Genomic DNA, 17,528 nt, shown 5'->3' with positions numbered 1-17,528 from the left:
CAGGCCTTGTGTGGAAAGTCACACTTTGTAAGTTTAAGTGACCGGGGCATGGACACAGTGTGGTCGGTCACGACGCACTGGGGATCTGAGGGGGAACAATATGGAGGTACATACATTTATTCAGCCGACATTAAAACTCAATCACATATGAAATTTCAACAGAAATAGCACACGATCACCCCCAAAGGACTTTCCATCCCTTAATTTTAATTCAAAAGATGATCAAGATCCCTTGTATTTATTGTCTCAGAGCGTCATCCATATCTAATAGAGATTAGCATGCATGTCTCTATGGTAAAGTGTATTCCTAATCACGTCTTTGTCTATGTGTATTGAAGCGTGAGCTATAACAGGCCCAATGCGCACATTCTTGCACACCCCCCACCTCCTCCTTTTCATTTCATCCCGTGGTGCTGCCAGTCTCAACTCACAGCGTCTCCATACACACAAGATTAATGCTGCTTAATTAAGAGCACAAAGTGACTAATTGGGGGCACATGTCAGAGGTATATGTGTAATTTGCACATCAGTTATGATAAGTTTGGGTACATCCTTTGTGTCAAAACATAATTAATTGCAGCAGGGATTTATAGCATTGGTTGCTAATGCCAAGGTAATTACAGATGTAGAGAGACACGTGAGAACATACACATGTAATGCTAGATTTGGTTTTTATTTCCTTTAATCTTTGTGCATCCAACATGGTCTAAAAAAAAATCATGAAATGAGCTCAACCTCAGACTCAATCCAACATTCTTTTATGGACATAAAGCATGTAAATCTAATATTCACAACAGGGTGGATTAAGATAATACTCCAGATCAGAAACACCATTGTTTTAAAGCTGTGTGTTTGTAACACAGTTAAGTATGGCAATAAACATGAACAATAAACAACAAAATAAATATCAAATCATCACGGGTGCAGGTATTTGGTTAACATCGGGGTTTTTGAAGTAAATGCAAATCCATAATCTCACAATTCGTGCTCCACATTTGTCAGCATTTGAATATAATGATTCAAAGCCTGTTTCCCAAAGGTTGAGGCCATCAGAGTTCACATGTAACTGAAAACGAATGGTGGTCTTCCACTTTTAAATGTGATGGAAAACGTGTTGTAAACCAGATTTATGCAAACAAAATAGAGTTATAGTGTCAGAAGCAATCAACTGTTTATGTTGAATCGAAGCATCGCGCAGGCAACATAAAACCTAGGTTTTAAATACACACATCCATTCAAGCATTGTCTTTATGTTTGGTGTGCGTGTGTGTGCTGTGCATGATATATCGTGCACTTTTGTGTGTATGTGTGTGTGCATTCTGTAAAAACGGTTGCTACATTGGCCATGGCCAGACAGTCTGTGGCCACACAGAGAGCAGCAGCAGGAGGTCGACACCTCCCTGGTTTACTGCCTTCTGAGGAAGGAGCCTCATTTTCTGCCGGTGTTGGCTTCACACTTTATGTTTCTGCTTATAGTACGAGCACTAATATTAGATCAGCCGGGACTGCAGCTCGATAGAAAATGCTTTATGCTTGTTAAAATAATTGCTCTCAGTTTTCCAACTCATAAAATTGCCTTTGTAATTCGGTGGGGAATGTATCTACTGAGACAATCACTCTCATGCCAGAGCGATGGCAACAGTTTTAATTAGTGGCATCGAATTTCCACAGAAATGAATCCTGGGTGCAGCGCAGAGCGGTAATTGTTGGGGTAATAGTCTTATTAATTCTGCCACACTTAAGGGGGCAAACAGCAACTCCAAACTCCTTCCCACTCACCTCTTCAGGGGCAATTCCGGCATTTTCCGAGTGAATGGAAATCAATTTACCGTATTCATGGAGAATCATTTTCGTACTGCTGTCTACTGTGTCTTACTATATATTTGCAATATATATATATATTTTTTTGCTAGTTTGGAAACATGCCGACCTGCTGCGCTGCTCACAAAGGCCACATCTCCGGTAGTCCTCCTGAGGAATTCCACCTCAAATTCCTTTGTGTCACGGTGTACCTTGGCTGTACGCTGGTTGCTACAGAGGTCTTTCACAGGCATGGACCCTACTGGTGTAATCCCATAATCCTACTGCACAGGGGTCTCAGAACTGGGGTGGAAAGTGGGGTTGGGTAGTGTGCTTTAATTAAGATCTGAAAAAGGGGGGCAACAATGTCGATGTACAAAGGAGAGAAATTGAAGTATTGGCTGGAACTTGACCAAAGAGTAACAGAAAACATGTCCATGCATGCACATCTTTACAAAAGTGTGTCTACATCTATAGGTTGTGAATCAATAACATTTACTTTGGATGTAAAACACAGCTTAACCCTTGTATGGTATTCGGGTCTGTGGGACCCGTTTTCATTTTTCATCAAAACAAAAATAATATGATTCATTATTTTTTCAAACTCAGACTTATTGGCCTTGGCTAATTTTCCGCGAAGAACATATATCAGACAAAATTTTCATCGACAGCAAACCGTAACCCCCCCCTACACATTTGTATTACATACAGGGTGTTCGGGTCCACTGGACCCGGACTAATAAAAGTGTGGAAATTGTTGGTCCTGTGTACCTTCAGTCTGTCCTCCTCATGTCTGGGCCTGCTGTAAGTGTGTGTGTGTGTGTGTGTGTGTGTGTGCCCGCGTGTGTGTGTGTTCGCGCGTGTGTGTATGTGAGTGGGCCTGCTGTAAGTGTGTGTGTGTGTGTGTGTGTGTGTGTTTGTGGGCCTGCTGTAAGCTAAGTATGTGTGTGTTTGTGTGTGTATGTGAGTGGGCCTGCTGTGTGACCATGGTTGGAACGATGAGAAAAAACAGGTCTGAGCTCCCACCTCAATTGCTGCCTACAAAGAACAGGCATGTCAACTCGTCCAAGTGTGTCTACACGGCTGACACATCCCTGGTATCATATGTGCCAAAGAAAACCAAAAATGTGGTACTAATAAGTACACTACACAGGGATGGGAGAATCTGTGGCCTGGAGCATCAGAAACCAGAGATACTTATGGACTACAATGCCTCAAAAGGAGGAATAGACAACTTGGACAAGCTGGTGTCTGCCTATAGTTGCAAGAGGAGGACCCTACGCTGGCCACTGGTGATTTTCTTTGACATGCTGGACATCTCGGCGTACAACGCCTTTGTCATCTGGATGGCATTGAACCCAGAGTGGAACAGAGGGAAGCTCCAGAGGAGGCGCCTCTTTCTTGGGGAACTTGGAAAGGCACTGGTGAAACCACAAATCCTAAGAAGACAGCATGTTCCGAGAACCTCAGCCTCTGCAGCCACCGTGAGGAGGATTCAGGAGAACAATGCTGGTGCCCCATCCACCCAACCTACAGAACCACCATCTGCAGAGCCTGAGGTAAGTGTGTGTGATGCTGTTGCAGTATATGTTTGACACTCATAGCTTACGAGACAGAGGTTTTAGTAAAATTCATGATCTTTTCATCATTCTAGGTTGCGGCCGGCAGCAACAAAAAGAAACGGTGCGAAGTGTGTGGACCCAAGATGGACAGAAAGACGCAATATACATGCATCAAGTGCAAGAAGTACATATGCAACACACACACAGTAAAACTCTGCCACTCATGTGTTGAATAGGCTGGTATGAAAAGGCAATGTGTTCAACAATGTAATGTGTTCAATGTGTTATGTAAACTGTGTGTTGTGCGATGTAAAATTACCTGATTACTAATGAAATTCAATACAAATTCAAAGAAATAAAAATCAATAGTTATGAACAACCTTGCTTCATTTGTAAATTTGTTGAATATTGTCCACTCATATCTTGATAAAAAATTTAAAAAACAGTAGCACTTTAATTCGTAAATGTGTTATAACAAAATTAAAGGGAAAATATTAACCATAATTGCTGTTTATATTGCTCGTAATTGGGATGAAGAAAACATCTGTTAAGTATTTTAACATCAAATTGTTTGATTGTGTTGAATTAAAAGCCCAAAAATACAGCGGGTCCAACAGACCCACAACACCTTCTGAGTAACAAAAAAATGAATACCATACAAGGGTTAATACTTCATTACTTACTTATGTTGTTGAGGACAGTGGTGATCATGACATACTGCTGATACAGAATATTGTATATTGCCAGGAATTAAAAAAACTGTTCCAAAATTGAACGTTGCAGGTCAACAATACAGGGTTTATGCTTAATGAAAAGCCGACTCTTCAATACAAATCGCCTTATTTACTGTGTCTGTCCTCTCTTTTTGTGCTTGATTTCATTCTCCTCTTTTGTGCTATTGATTTTAGGGAATATGGTTATTACAACATAAAAACATTAGAGTCTTAGAATAGAGTAACAAATCTTATCTCCAATTTACATTCACTTTAGCTGGAAAACATTTATTTCTGTGATGACAATCAATCTCACTTACAGAATAATTGGAATGTTATTAATCTGGAAATATTCCTGTGTGGATGTATCTGCGAGAAGGAAAGATACATTATCCTTGTTTTCAAGTTTCTTTCAGTTTGATAGTTTTTGTTAGTCAAAAGATATATTCGGATTATAAAATAGGACAATACAAATGTTTTGTTTCCTCTTAAAAGTGCATAGGATTTTCTTAAACCCCGTATCCAACTGAGAGTGTCTTGGGGCGATTTAGAACTGGAGTAAACTGTGAAAGGCCTCCGAGGCCGGGCAGCAGGAAGCACCTGGGGTTCTCTTGGAGCTGCAGCAATGCCCGAGCATCTCTAATCCAATCACAGAATGAAGGCAGGGCAACTTCAGCTGTGCCTGATGAATATGTTGCTCTCGTCAACACAAGAACACAGATACAGAGTTCTCTCCTTTTTTTTTATGTCTCATTTGTATTGATCAATATACAGTATACTTATGTCACACAGGCAGAGACAAATGTCCCATGCTAGTATGTGTGCTCTCCGTAAAGGCTTTGTTTACTAAAATAAAGCCACACTGGTTACCATGTCAACACTGAAGCTCTGACCGCAGGTGGCTTGAGAACACATGTCTGACCCCAACGTTATACCTTTTCAATAATAAAAGTTTGAATAAAAGTATATTTTCTCCCAATGTGTGTTTAATACAGTGAATAAGACCACAAGGTAGCACTGAACAGCTACTCACTTAACTAAAATATATATTTCCAGTTTAGTCACCAGTGATGCCTAACATGATTGATTCAGTTGTGGTACCATGTTAATAAAGGAATAAATATAGCATTCAATGTAACATTTAACAAATTTGAATAAATATGTGAACTTTGTGCAACAATCTTCTTGTAAAATGTTATAAAGCAGAATTGTATTCATGATTTCAGCTTATTTTAAGGAACTTGTGTCTTAGACTATTCACAACAACACCCATGAGACTCATAATTAAAAAATCATACAAGGCCAAAGGCCACATGTTCATTCATACTGAATGCCTCCCTTATCAGAGTACAATGTTGTAATCACGTGACACGCACAGTTGACCTGAACAACTGACTGATAAAGTCTAATTACATTTCAAAGGTTTCCAAAGCAGGACCAGCAGGAGGAAACACCCTTGGTAAAGTCATTTCTATGAAGTAGTTTAAGCTTTAATATATAAGAAGAGCATTTTGTTTGTCTAGCATTATCCAAAATTGAATATCGGGCCGGCATTTTTTAATAATTGTAATTAATACACTTAGAAAGGCCTTTTTGTGGAGTAGTTCAAAATGGACCAAACATGACCTGCATAATGTAAACATGGTCTCCCAACTGACATTTAGGCCTCACTCTGATAGTTTGACTCATGTCTTGCCCTGCCTGACAAGTCTAGGGGCTGAAAAAGCTTTGACTCAGCCAGGAACCCTTGTAATTAGGTGTAATGCTGTGTCGGCCAATTGTAATACAAAACTACATGACTATTCTAAGGTCTTGCAAACCCACAGCTAAATGGATAATAGCTCTGCCTTAGAGTGAAACAGAGCTGAGCCACGGAATAAGAGATATTTAGCCCGATTTCTCTGCTGAATACAGAAACTAAATCAAATGGGTGGATATTAATACATTGGTTAATTACCCCGGCTGTGAGTGCGAACCAGTTACTAAGAGCAAGTTGAAGACTAGATGATTCGCCGGTGAGCAGGCGGGATTACCTCGGTAATCTCTTCTGTCACATATAGTGATGCCCCAAATCTCCCCTCGCTCAGAAGAGCATTCAAGCCGTCAACTGAAATTAAAGAGGCCTTAACGAACACCTCTCTCCCTCTCGCGGAGCACTCGCCTCCTGGGAGATCAGAGTCCATTGAGGTGCGGGACGAGCTTGATTCTCATATTCCTTGAAAGAAAGAAATTGCACTCTGTTCGCTATCGTGTGTGTGTGTGTGTGTGTGTGACTGTGTGTGTGTGTGTGAGAGAGAGACAGAAAGTAAACTCTCATTGAGTAGGCTCTGCGTTCCTCTTTCTTGCAACATCAATCTCAGTTATATTCTACCACTGTGAAGTATGACAATTATGTAAATAATTTGAGAAGAAAATAACTACAATTAAATATTACAACTAACTGCCGACTGGAGATATGTAATAGTCGTGGCAATATGCTAATATTCCAATCCCCAGTTGGAGTTAAGGGACTCCGGGTAGGAGTCCTTTTCCTCTTATGCATTATCATAAATCATAGTAGGCCTATTTAGTCATTCAATACCACACCGTCCCCCAGGACCATAATCTGTTTACAGGAGGACTGCAGCTTTGCATAGTACTTTCAAATCCATACCAAATGCATTTTTAATTGGTAAATAAATGCAAAATGCATGCTAACAGGCAATTGTAGCAATGCTCCTGAATGCTTAAATATGGTTCCAAGCATGATGTTCACATTATGGATTTTGCATCACCGTGTGTTTCCAAGGTGATTTATAATCAGCCAAGCATCCAGTCGCTGTTATAGCATAATGGAAGGTCCTGAACCGAGCTATGACTTCATCACATTTCAACATGCATAGTGGCGATTTCACCGAGTCTCCAGAAGCACAAGCCTCATAAATTGTGTGTACGAAATATACATTCAACTCCTGATATTTATTGTGCACGCCACGACCACAGACAAGTCCTGACGTGTTCTGTGCATTACCGGGAGGTCAAAGAGGTCAATAGTATCCTTGCCGCACAGTAAATGAGTAGAGTAACATGCATTCTACATCATAATGTTGGTAGCCTCTTTAAATAATTTCACAAAGCACAATCATATTCACACAGCTAACAGCATCACTTCTCTTTGTTAGCATGTCTCAGCCAATCACGTTGCTTCTTCAAATGCAAGGGATTCACAAAATCAGTAAGAAATGAGAAACCCAATAAGTATTTCATTGTGTGTGTGTGTGTGTGTGTGTGTGTGCGTGTTACCTGAGCAACATTATACATCCATACAATAACACATGTTATTGCATTTTCTATAGGTACAGCTCTAACTTGGTTAGTTTTTGTTTGTTTTTGCAGGACCGAGATCATGCTTTAAAATGTGATCACCCAGAGATCAAAGGTCAAGGCACACCAACATGTGCTGGAGCACTTGATAGTGTCACAGGCTGGGGCATAAAGAGCATAAACATATGTTTGATTGGACAACAGTAATCAGTATGATAGTTCGATGAGGTTAAGGAAACCATATTTCTGTCACTGGTTTCTTGCGGAGAGAAACACTTGTGAGGTTAATGGACACCTGGCAGTGGCTGACTTCAGCAATGTTACACTTGAAATGTGTGATATTCATACCACTTCCAGTATTATGTACACAATGTGAACAATACTAACTTTTATATTTGATTATTTTCTGTTTGCGGTAAGGGATGTGAATGCAAACACATGCTCGCTACAGTGAACTGCCTGACTCATTTACAGCCATCTGTAACTATTATGGCACCATAATACTGTCCTGTCAATAATCCCTGGGAGCACTCCACGAGGGTACAGTGTTTTGTTAATTAGATCCAAAGTCGAAAAACATTCCCTTTTATTACTTTGATTGAGGAAAAATGAAGATAGAAAATTAGAGCTTTGCAGGAAAAGGTTACCATGACTTTAAAGTTCAACAGCTCGCTTTGTTTTATATTAAATGACACGTATCCGGTTTACAATGAAATGTATATTGCATCAGTACATGTGTATGAAACTTGGAGTGGTTCGATATCTGTCGTGCATGCATTCTCCTGTAGATCGAGAGAAACAAAAAGGAAACATTTTAATTTTGTCCTAAAATTTGAATCCAATGAAAAGGCTGATAATACATACACATTTCGTCTAGAAGTGTAAATATTGCATAATGTATTTTTAAAGGGTAGGATTCTTTCAGTATGATTTTTTAACATCGAAGAAGAACAGCAATGTGTTTTAAAAATGCATTTCCTGCATATAGCTTACTTAGACAAAGTGCATGCAGAAACATATAGTGCACATATTTGTTATGCATCTCCTTATCCAAGGGAGGAAGGAGGTGGTGGTATATGCCATTTGTACGAACACTGGCAGTAAATCAATACAACCAGAGATGTAAGATACTATCCTTATCTTGCTTTTATCACATCCTTATCAAAATATGAGCTCCTTCAGCCTCGTGGGTGATCAATGAACATTCCTAGTGCTACTGAAACAAACACAAGGGCATCCTGTGCTCCACTCTGCTCTTATCTAAACCAGCAATCATTTGCTCATTATCCATTATTTCTGATCAAAAACCAAATACTTTCTTTACATCTGCTTCACATCTGCCATTGGATAGTAAATCCTTTCCGAAATAGAATGAATACTTATTTAAGAAGAGAATCACAAGATTAAACATAACTCTCATGTGCTCATAAACATACGCAGGGCCAATGTAGAGCATGTCACTATGGTATACACGACTGTACTCGGTGACACTTTCTGACCAAGAAGCTATCGGTGTCTTATCTCAAGCTGTATAAAGCTGCTGTCGAACATGAGATGCTGGTAAATGATCAACACAGGGATATGACAGTAGAATAACCTGGTAAACAACCAGGGGAAGAGAAGTGTACACAACGATATGTTATACGTTAGTACTACAGTATTAAACTAGAACGGGCACTCGGTAGAGCGCATACCTTCGCATATCACAAGATTGGGCATTGAATTATGAACATTTTGGCATTAGTTGCATGCCAATTGGACAAAAATGTATCGTGCTATGGTAAAAAAAGATTTTGACCTTTCCATGACCTTGACCTTTGACCCGATTGATCCCAAAATCTAATCAAATGGTCCCCGGATAATAACCAATCATCCCACCAAATTCCATGTGATTCAAGAAGATTTGACCTGTTCATGACCTTTGACCTTGACCTTTGACCCGATCGATCCCAAAATCTAATCAACTGGTCCCCGGATAATAAACAATCATCCCACCAAATTTCATGCGATTCGGTTCAATACTTTTTGAGTTTTGCGAATAACACGCATACAAATAAATAAATAAATAAATACACGGCGATCAAAACATAACCTTCCGGCATTTTCAATGCGAAGGTAACTAGAACGGGCACTCGGTAGAGCGCATACCTTCGCCGCAGACACTTTTTTGGTACCTTTTCATGACCTTGACCTTGACCTTTGATGCGATCGATCCCAAAATCTTTTCAAATGGTCCCCGGATAATAAACAATCATCCCACCAAATGTCATGCGATTCGGTTTAATACTTTTTGAGTTATGCGAATAACACGCATACAAATAAATACACAGCGATCAAAACATAACCTTCCGCATTTTCGAATGCGAAGGTAACTGACAACTGAGTTAGACAACTGAACTATACATGCATGTTTCACTACAACTAGATATCACTGAAATGCTGCACATATTCTAGAATCACTATATCATATTGTAATATTGTATATAGACCATTGCCCAAATCATACAGCTATAGGTGTTGCAGCTAAATGACTTGCAACACTTTCCAAGAGTCACCTCGTAATATGACATATAATGATTACCATTATTACATGGTCTTTAAGAATAGCCATTAGTAGTATAGAGAGAGCAGAACCTGCACAATTAGTCCTTTCTATTATAGAACCAATCCGTATCTATATTTTCACATTTATATTCTTTATACACAAGAAAGATAATAAAAAACACTTCGGGACGCATACTCTGTATAGCATTGTTCCTGGTATTTGACACCTGTTATTACTTATATTAATATGTACATATAACTGCGAGAGAGCATTAATAAACAAAGAGCAAGTGTGTGTGTGTGTGTGTGTGTGTGTGTGTGTGTTCATGGCAGAAAGGGTGGTAGACAGCTTACACAGACCCAACAGCGTATCACCTCGTCTGTCAATCACGCCACAGGGGAGGTGAAGGGTAAGGAGGAGACAGGCACGCTGGCTAATCATTTTGTAATCAGGCGTCAAAACAAAACAACTAAATGTTTATCTGATCAGCGCGGGCGGCTGCCAGAGTTGACATGGATGTTTCTTCCTCCCGTGTCATCGTGTCAGGGCTAATGGACAGTGGTAAGGAGGGGAGTTAATTACTTTTGACGACGCTCCCCGCTAATTTCCTATTTATATGGAGTCCCTTTTCTCCTCTGCCATCTGCCAGGCAGGCAGAATGCTCGGCTGCTGCGCGCATCAGATCCATCAGAATATCTACACTATACGTCTTTGCATATCAAAACATTACGGACACCATTGTTTCCTTTCCTAATTGTTTTTTTTCTCCTTCTCCAAAGCTTTCAAAGGGAGGGAGGGAAGGCAGCATTGTTCCACAACAGGGACAATGCGCTCTCACTCCTAACTGGTTACATGCAAACAACCCCTTGGCTCCACTTTTTAACACAATGTGTTCCACGGGGACACATCACACACACACACACACACACACACACACCATGGAAATAGATTCCGTTCTCGGTGTCTTTTCAGTTTCTGGCCTGTTGGATGCAGGTTGTTTCAAGTTTTAAATGAATTTGGATCATTTATTTGTTCAAAATTGTGGCACAGTTCTCCACCCACCAGCTCTTGTGATTTGTTTGTCTCAGATACAGATGCCAACAGGATACAAATAACTTAGAAGAGGGTACCAAACCAAGATTGTTATTCTGAAAAAACACACAGTTTGCAGTGTGTTTTTTCCTACACAGCAACACTGGTCTGGAGTTGTGACACCAGCTGTCTCACACCTAAGAAACACTGCAGACGGGCATCAGAGATGTTTCTACTCTGACTTCCTTTCACATGTGTGGGTGACACGTTGTCCTCCGGCACACGGTCACAACCTCTGTCACTTTGCTTTCTTCGCTTGGATTCATTTTGACGTCACATTTTGCCACCAATTTCATTTCCTCACTCCCTTACTTCCCAATCATCGTTTTAATCTCTGGAAACTTTTTGTTCTCCTCATTTTGTTTTCACCCTGACTTCTGTTAACCTTCCTTTTTATCCTGTTAGAAAGATGGTCGAGCTAACTGATAATTGGACATATGGTACAGGGACAGTGTTACATGTGTTATTCATGTGTGGTCAGCAGGTAGAGCGGGCCAACCATTGATTGCAGGAAGGTTGTTCAATCCCTAGTTGTTTTCTGTCCATGTGTCGTATTGTATAAAAATTATTATATATATTATATCATAGCTCTTTGGATAAAGGCGATATATATATCGATGGCCAAAGTGTAAAACCTCCTACATGCAAAATGATCCAGGTGAAGTAGAGGGGACCTCCTGTCTGCACTTTGTGTATTTTCTTTTTATTTCCTTTTTGTATTTTTTTGGTACATTTTTTTTTAAAATTCTCAATAAAGCGAATTTTTCAGACAGGAAGATTTGCTCTTGGGCCATCGATATATGCAGTTCAATAATGAATGAATAATAATAAAAGTAATCCATAAATTAAAGAAAAAAAATATGATGATGTGTTTTATACTACATTTGTGTGTAACGGCAGGTATTATACAAACACCAGAGAGGGTTGCAAGAACATTCTCGTGTTATCCCTTCCAAAGTAACCTCACCTAGCCCCACTTTAAACCATTTTACATTATTATATGTTATGCTAATGGTAGCAGTCAGCATACTTCTAACTAGTATTGGGTTTGATAAACGATGGGCCTTCTGGCAGATATATGTGGAAGGGCCAAAAGTGAAGAGGGACATTTTATTCCTGGCCATCAATCTGACCGGGATCTGTGGGCACTAGTGGAGATGGTGGTAATTCATTTTGAAAGGGGCTCAGTGGGCTACGAGGGGCCCTAAGGGGTGGTGATGGGTCCTCACCCTATGATTGAGATTCTGAAAGTGGATCTGTTTTATGGGATTCTTAATTTAGAGAGGCAGTCACTGCCATAGATGTCTCGTCAGTAAAGCAAAGGGGCAAAAGGGCATTTGGGGCTGACCTCTAAGGGGGACATTAATTCACTACAAGTTGGACAAATTTCAGCTCACTGTGTGTGTGTGTGTGTGTGTGTGTGCATCTCTTCAGGGAAATACGGAGTGAGAGATGCATTCAATATACTTTCGAGACAAAGAAAATGCTGTAATACTATGTTGAGGAAGTGTAAGCCATGTACTGTCGATCAGCGGTCCCCAACCTTTTTTGAGCCACGGACCGGTTCCGTGTCAGAAATTATTTTCACGAACCGGCAATATAAATGACGTAATAAATATGACGTCATACAATTATACGAAGGGCATAAAGTGCCAAAACTACAACTCATCATTACGCCGAATTAGTGTGAGCCGTGCGCTTGTTTACCTGCAACGAGCCGCTAATGGAGACGGCGCCACAGACGTGTGTTTGGTCCGCTGCTCCTAACCGAGTTCTGGTCGCTGTCATTAGAACACCGGCAGAGTTGTTGTGTGAAATGTCCCTTCAGGCCACCGTCATTTGCATCTCCAACACATTTTCTTCTAGCTCGGACGGGCTCGATTCACCGGGTGGGTTTGTTTACAAATGGGTTGCAGGTCTATTCTTTTGCAGTCGGGTCTTTTGTGGTTGGAGTACCGCTCAAACTCTTTTAAAAGCCTCTTCCACCCGGTCAACGTCTGAAACATGGAGAATATTCCGCTGTTCACTCGCCCACACAGCAGCGACTTTATCGGCCAACTTGAAAACAGTTGTCATTTCCCTGAAGTGACCGAATTCATTGAGCAGGTTGAATATGTTTTAAGATTCTTTGTCACTGAAATGTGCCGCCAGCAGAGGGTTCGGCGCGTGAGACTCGCCTGCAGCGATAAACCCGAACTTTAAGACTCCTGAAAGCGGCTCAGACGTACACACGGGTGGATCCGGTCCTTTTTCAAAATAATATATTTTTCCGACTGATTAAAAAAAAAAATTACAACTTTTTTTATTCACTTTTTTTCCGCGGCCCGGTTCCAACCAAGCCGTGGACCGGTACCGGGCCGCGGCCCGGGGGTTGGGGACCCCTGCTGTAGATGTATTCAGAATCTTAAATGATTTATATTGGTCATCTATCTTTGATTGAATGAGAAGTGGTGACATCCATATACCTTGTAGGTCATAGATATAAATGATGATACACTGACAAGCATTTCCCCAGCGTCTACTCACAGTCCATACAGGGAATAATAATCAATCTTTCTGCCACCGATTCTCTGCAAAAGTAGCAGTGTTGAAGGGAACAGCCCTACCTTGATGCCCCAAACATTGGGTCTATGAGGGGTTGATTCTTTCAGGAATGCCTCTTAGAAGTCAAGAGATTGATAAGCATTTACGCATGACACCAATCAATCACAAAGACAAATCCTCTGTGTCGTGTGCTATTCTACGGGAGACAGGCATTCTCCTTGCATGCAAACATTGTCCCCAATTTGTCAGAGACACAATAACAGCCCTGGCAGACCCCATTTGCATCACTGTGTGAACAACAAATGTAATTGATCACAATATTGATTATGGTATTTTGGAGAAAAGAGTTGTCCCTCGAGAGCAGTCGAACATTCAGATACGCAGATTTATCTTCTTTGACCTTTCTTGAGAAATCTAAAATGTATTTAAGTAAGAATGACTAAACATAATGAAGTGTCACCTGGTTTGGACTCTTGAGACAAGATTCAGAGGCAACACAAAAACAAAGAATAAAGACGATGGGTTCATGAAGAAATGGCAAGAGATGTCATCTTCATAAATGCTAACCTAGAATAAAAAGGGTTGTTTATTTTATCTTGTTTATTACCAAATAAATGGGAAATTGGTAAGCAACACTCATTTTAAAGTCAAAGATGAGAGCAAATCCAGACATTTTTTGTCCTGGATCCAACAATTTAGCTTCCAGCAGATTTTTCAATAGTAAAAGACAACTCGAGAATTAATGATTTATTTATGAATCCGTGGAGGACGTGGGTGAAATTCAGTTTACCATACTTGTGCTTGGTGGACCAGGATGAAGCAGGATGTGATGCACAGATCGGTCGATGGGTAAAACCAAAAGGAGAGAAGGTATCTGAGGTGTATCACATTAATATGAGTCGTACGATGTGAAGTCAATAGAATGTCCTTACTTGACTAAAGTTGAAAATACTTCTGTAGTTCTTCCTTCAGTCAGCAGAACGCATGATGCAGTCGCACCACATGTTTGAGTCAGCGAGCAGACACTCTAATTGAAGATGTACATCACACTGCAACAGTTGCATATTATTAACACACAACACAAGGGCCAATTGATCATTAGTGCATCAATATGTAGTTTGCATAAAATTATTTCCTTTAAATAGTCTGTGTTTGAGGTGACCCAGGGTTGGCTCATCAATAATGTAAATGAGCCATTAAGAGGCTGTCCGTGGGAATGACAGACCACCCGGTGTCAGTGAGTTAATATCCAATACAGCACTTCCTGTCACACAGGCCAATGACTAGACCAATAGACACAGATACCACCTACTGCCTGGGCCTTTACAAGCAGTTCAAGTTAACAAATATGTTTGTTTTTTCACGTTTGGATAAGTATATGGATTTTCAGTGTGACATTGATTGACAAAAATTAAGCTCTTTGTCGTTCATTTACCAATTTCAATATCTTCCAGACTTTTGTCTGAGACACACTTTGAAATAAAAAGTGATTAGAGATGATTACAAATGTGATATCCTCTTGAGCAGAATTCCCAATGAAGGCTGTGCCCTTTGCTTCAATCCATAAGTGCTCCTGGCTGCCACCTGCGACCTTGAGACTTCCCTTATCCCCGGCTCTCTCCACTCCTCTTCATGTCTGCCAATAATAAGGAGGCGGATGAAGTCGCAGTGAGAGGAGATGTTTACCATGAAATTGGTTGTTTCATCTTTGGAATTTGTGATGCAAGCCACAGAGAGGGCTATCAATGCAATCCATCACAGCATTGATTCTTGCAAGATAACGGATTCAAACTCAGAGCCTAAAGGTTATTTAGACAAGAAAAGTATGTCAGTACGTAGCAGTGTGTGTGTTTAGACAATAGTGCATTACTCTACAGTAACCCCAACCCTAAATATACTGAATATTATACTTTTAAAGTCACACAACAAACAATTAAGTATCAGAAATTTAACATAGATTGTTTTGCAAATGTATACATTGCAGGATTATGGCACATGGCTGATTCGCTTGGTCTTGGTTGCTTTGTTTTCTCTGGCCGCTGCCAGTCGAGATGACTATGGAGGCCTTACTTGTGTAAGGTCTTGTGTATGGTGTTAGAAAAAGTTATATGTTGTTGTTTTTTAATATTTTATATTTTTTATATGTCATATATACTTTAATGTCGGTCTATATCAGTCCACATCAGACTGGGAGTGTAAATAAAGCCCATATTTAAGATGTTAGGATAATGATATCCAGTAATAGCTCAAATAATATGATCATATATCTCAGCATGAGTGAGCCATAACCTGCCATGCCACTCAGTGCCCATGCTCTGCCATCATCTCTGAATGCTAGCACACAAGGGGGCTCGTTAGCCTCCTATTACAGATGTGACAAGCACACCATAATAGCGCAATTATCCCAAAATGCCAAATTTCACTCGAAAGGAAAAAGAGTGTGTTGTGATTAATGGTGAACACTTAAGGGGAAGAGTTAGACAACGCTGTTGGATAGGAGAAAATATGTATCAGGCTGCCACCACTACAGATGCTTCCTCCCTCCTGACAACTGCAATTCATTTGAGATGCTATTAACATGCATAATTATGCTAATCAAGCAGTAATTAAGTGCCAATTCATCAGAGACCTTTTTTTTTTGGTCTGTAATTTCATCAAGCATGCTGCTGGGGTTTGTTTTTTCTAGCATATTTCGTTGTACAATATTGCCCAAATGAGGCACTCTCATTTCATCTCACAGCCCCTTTGCTGTGTGTTTTTTAAGTTTGTAAAATGGGATGTTTAAGAGATGGAATGTAATGTATCCCATGACAATTATGTCATGTATACAAGAGGTTCTAAAGCACAGTACATGGTGTTTTCATTAATAAATACTATAAATACAAGGCTTTCAGAACTTGAAGGGAAAAATAGTCATTTGTCAGTGTTTTCCACAATAACCCAAATGATAAATATGCAAATAATTGAGTGGCTGCTGATCTGCCGCTCCTAAGGTAAATGAAAAATGTAACATTTTGGGAAATGAACACTTTTGCTTTCTTGCTGAGATTTATACGAGAGGACTGAAGCAAGCAGCCAGCAAAGCTAGCTGAGCACGAAGGCTGAAGGAAAGCCACGAGACATGATTGAAAGCTTCTAAATCACGATAGAAAAGATGGGCCTTGTGTGGTGTTTTTTGTCATTAGTATTCACTTTGTTCTTCTTCTTTGTGTTTGATCACTTTGATTGATCTGTGATCAGCATAGCAGCTGTGTCTTTGTAGGCGGGAATCCGGTTTACTGTAAACACTTCTTCCCATGAGAGATGGTCCATGACAATGCATAATTCTTCAATTGATTTATTAATTTATACACCAGGTCATTGGAAGAAACAACCAATGCTGACAGATATTTTCTCAAATACCTCGAAAAGTTACTTTTCAGGAAAATGTAAGCAAACAAATCTGAAGCATTTAAAACAAATAAGCAATGCTGTTGTTTTTTGGTGAGCACAGTCTCCGTCGTTAACTGTGCGGCCTTTACTGGCACCGTGTCCTGTGTAGTGGAACTGGAGTAGAGAACTATGAGAAGTATACAGCATGCATTACATTTTTACAGTTACAGCATATGCTTTTGAGAAAAAAAATATAGAATAATCTGCAGAACTCAATAAATCACCAAAACCCCCAAACAGTGTGTGTGTGTTTTTGTGATTTAGGCAGACATTTGATATGAATACACACCAACATTAGCAGGACATTTGGCATTAGCGGGACAGGGTCGGTGTGCTGCTAATTTGGACAGTGTAGAAGTGTGTGTGTGGGGGTGTATGTGTGTCGGGGGAGGGGTAGGGGGGGGTGTCATGTAGCTGTTCAGGTCAAAACTTACCCAGTATCTCTTCTGCAAGCAGCTCTTTTTTTTTTAAACAATGGGAGATAGTTACTCCTGGTTGGTGTGGTAAACCTACATTGTAACTGGTTTAGCAACAAAC

General features: G+C 40.2%; 1 protein-coding gene across 1 annotated transcript; it reads left to right on the top strand.

The window, feature by feature from the left end:
- Window positions 1-2,796: 2,796 nt before the first annotated feature.
- On the top strand, window positions 2,797-3,666 carry LOC130193201 (uncharacterized). Its single transcript, XM_056413627.1, has 2 exons — window positions 2,797-3,359; window positions 3,455-3,666. The coding sequence occupies exons 1-2, from the start codon at window positions 2,799-2,801 to the stop codon at window positions 3,596-3,598; spliced, it is 705 nt and encodes a 234-aa protein (XP_056269602.1). The 5' UTR covers window positions 2,797-2,798; the 3' UTR covers window positions 3,599-3,666.
- The last annotated feature ends 13,862 nt before the right edge of the window (window positions 3,667-17,528 follow it).

This window comes from Pseudoliparis swirei, chromosome 4 (assembly GCF_029220125.1).
Source record: "Pseudoliparis swirei isolate HS2019 ecotype Mariana Trench chromosome 4, NWPU_hadal_v1, whole genome shotgun sequence".
Taxonomy (NCBI): Eukaryota; Metazoa; Chordata; class Actinopteri; order Perciformes; family Liparidae; genus Pseudoliparis; species Pseudoliparis swirei.
Note: the sequence above shows the minus strand (reverse complement) of the source record. Positions and strands in the feature narration are given on the sequence as shown.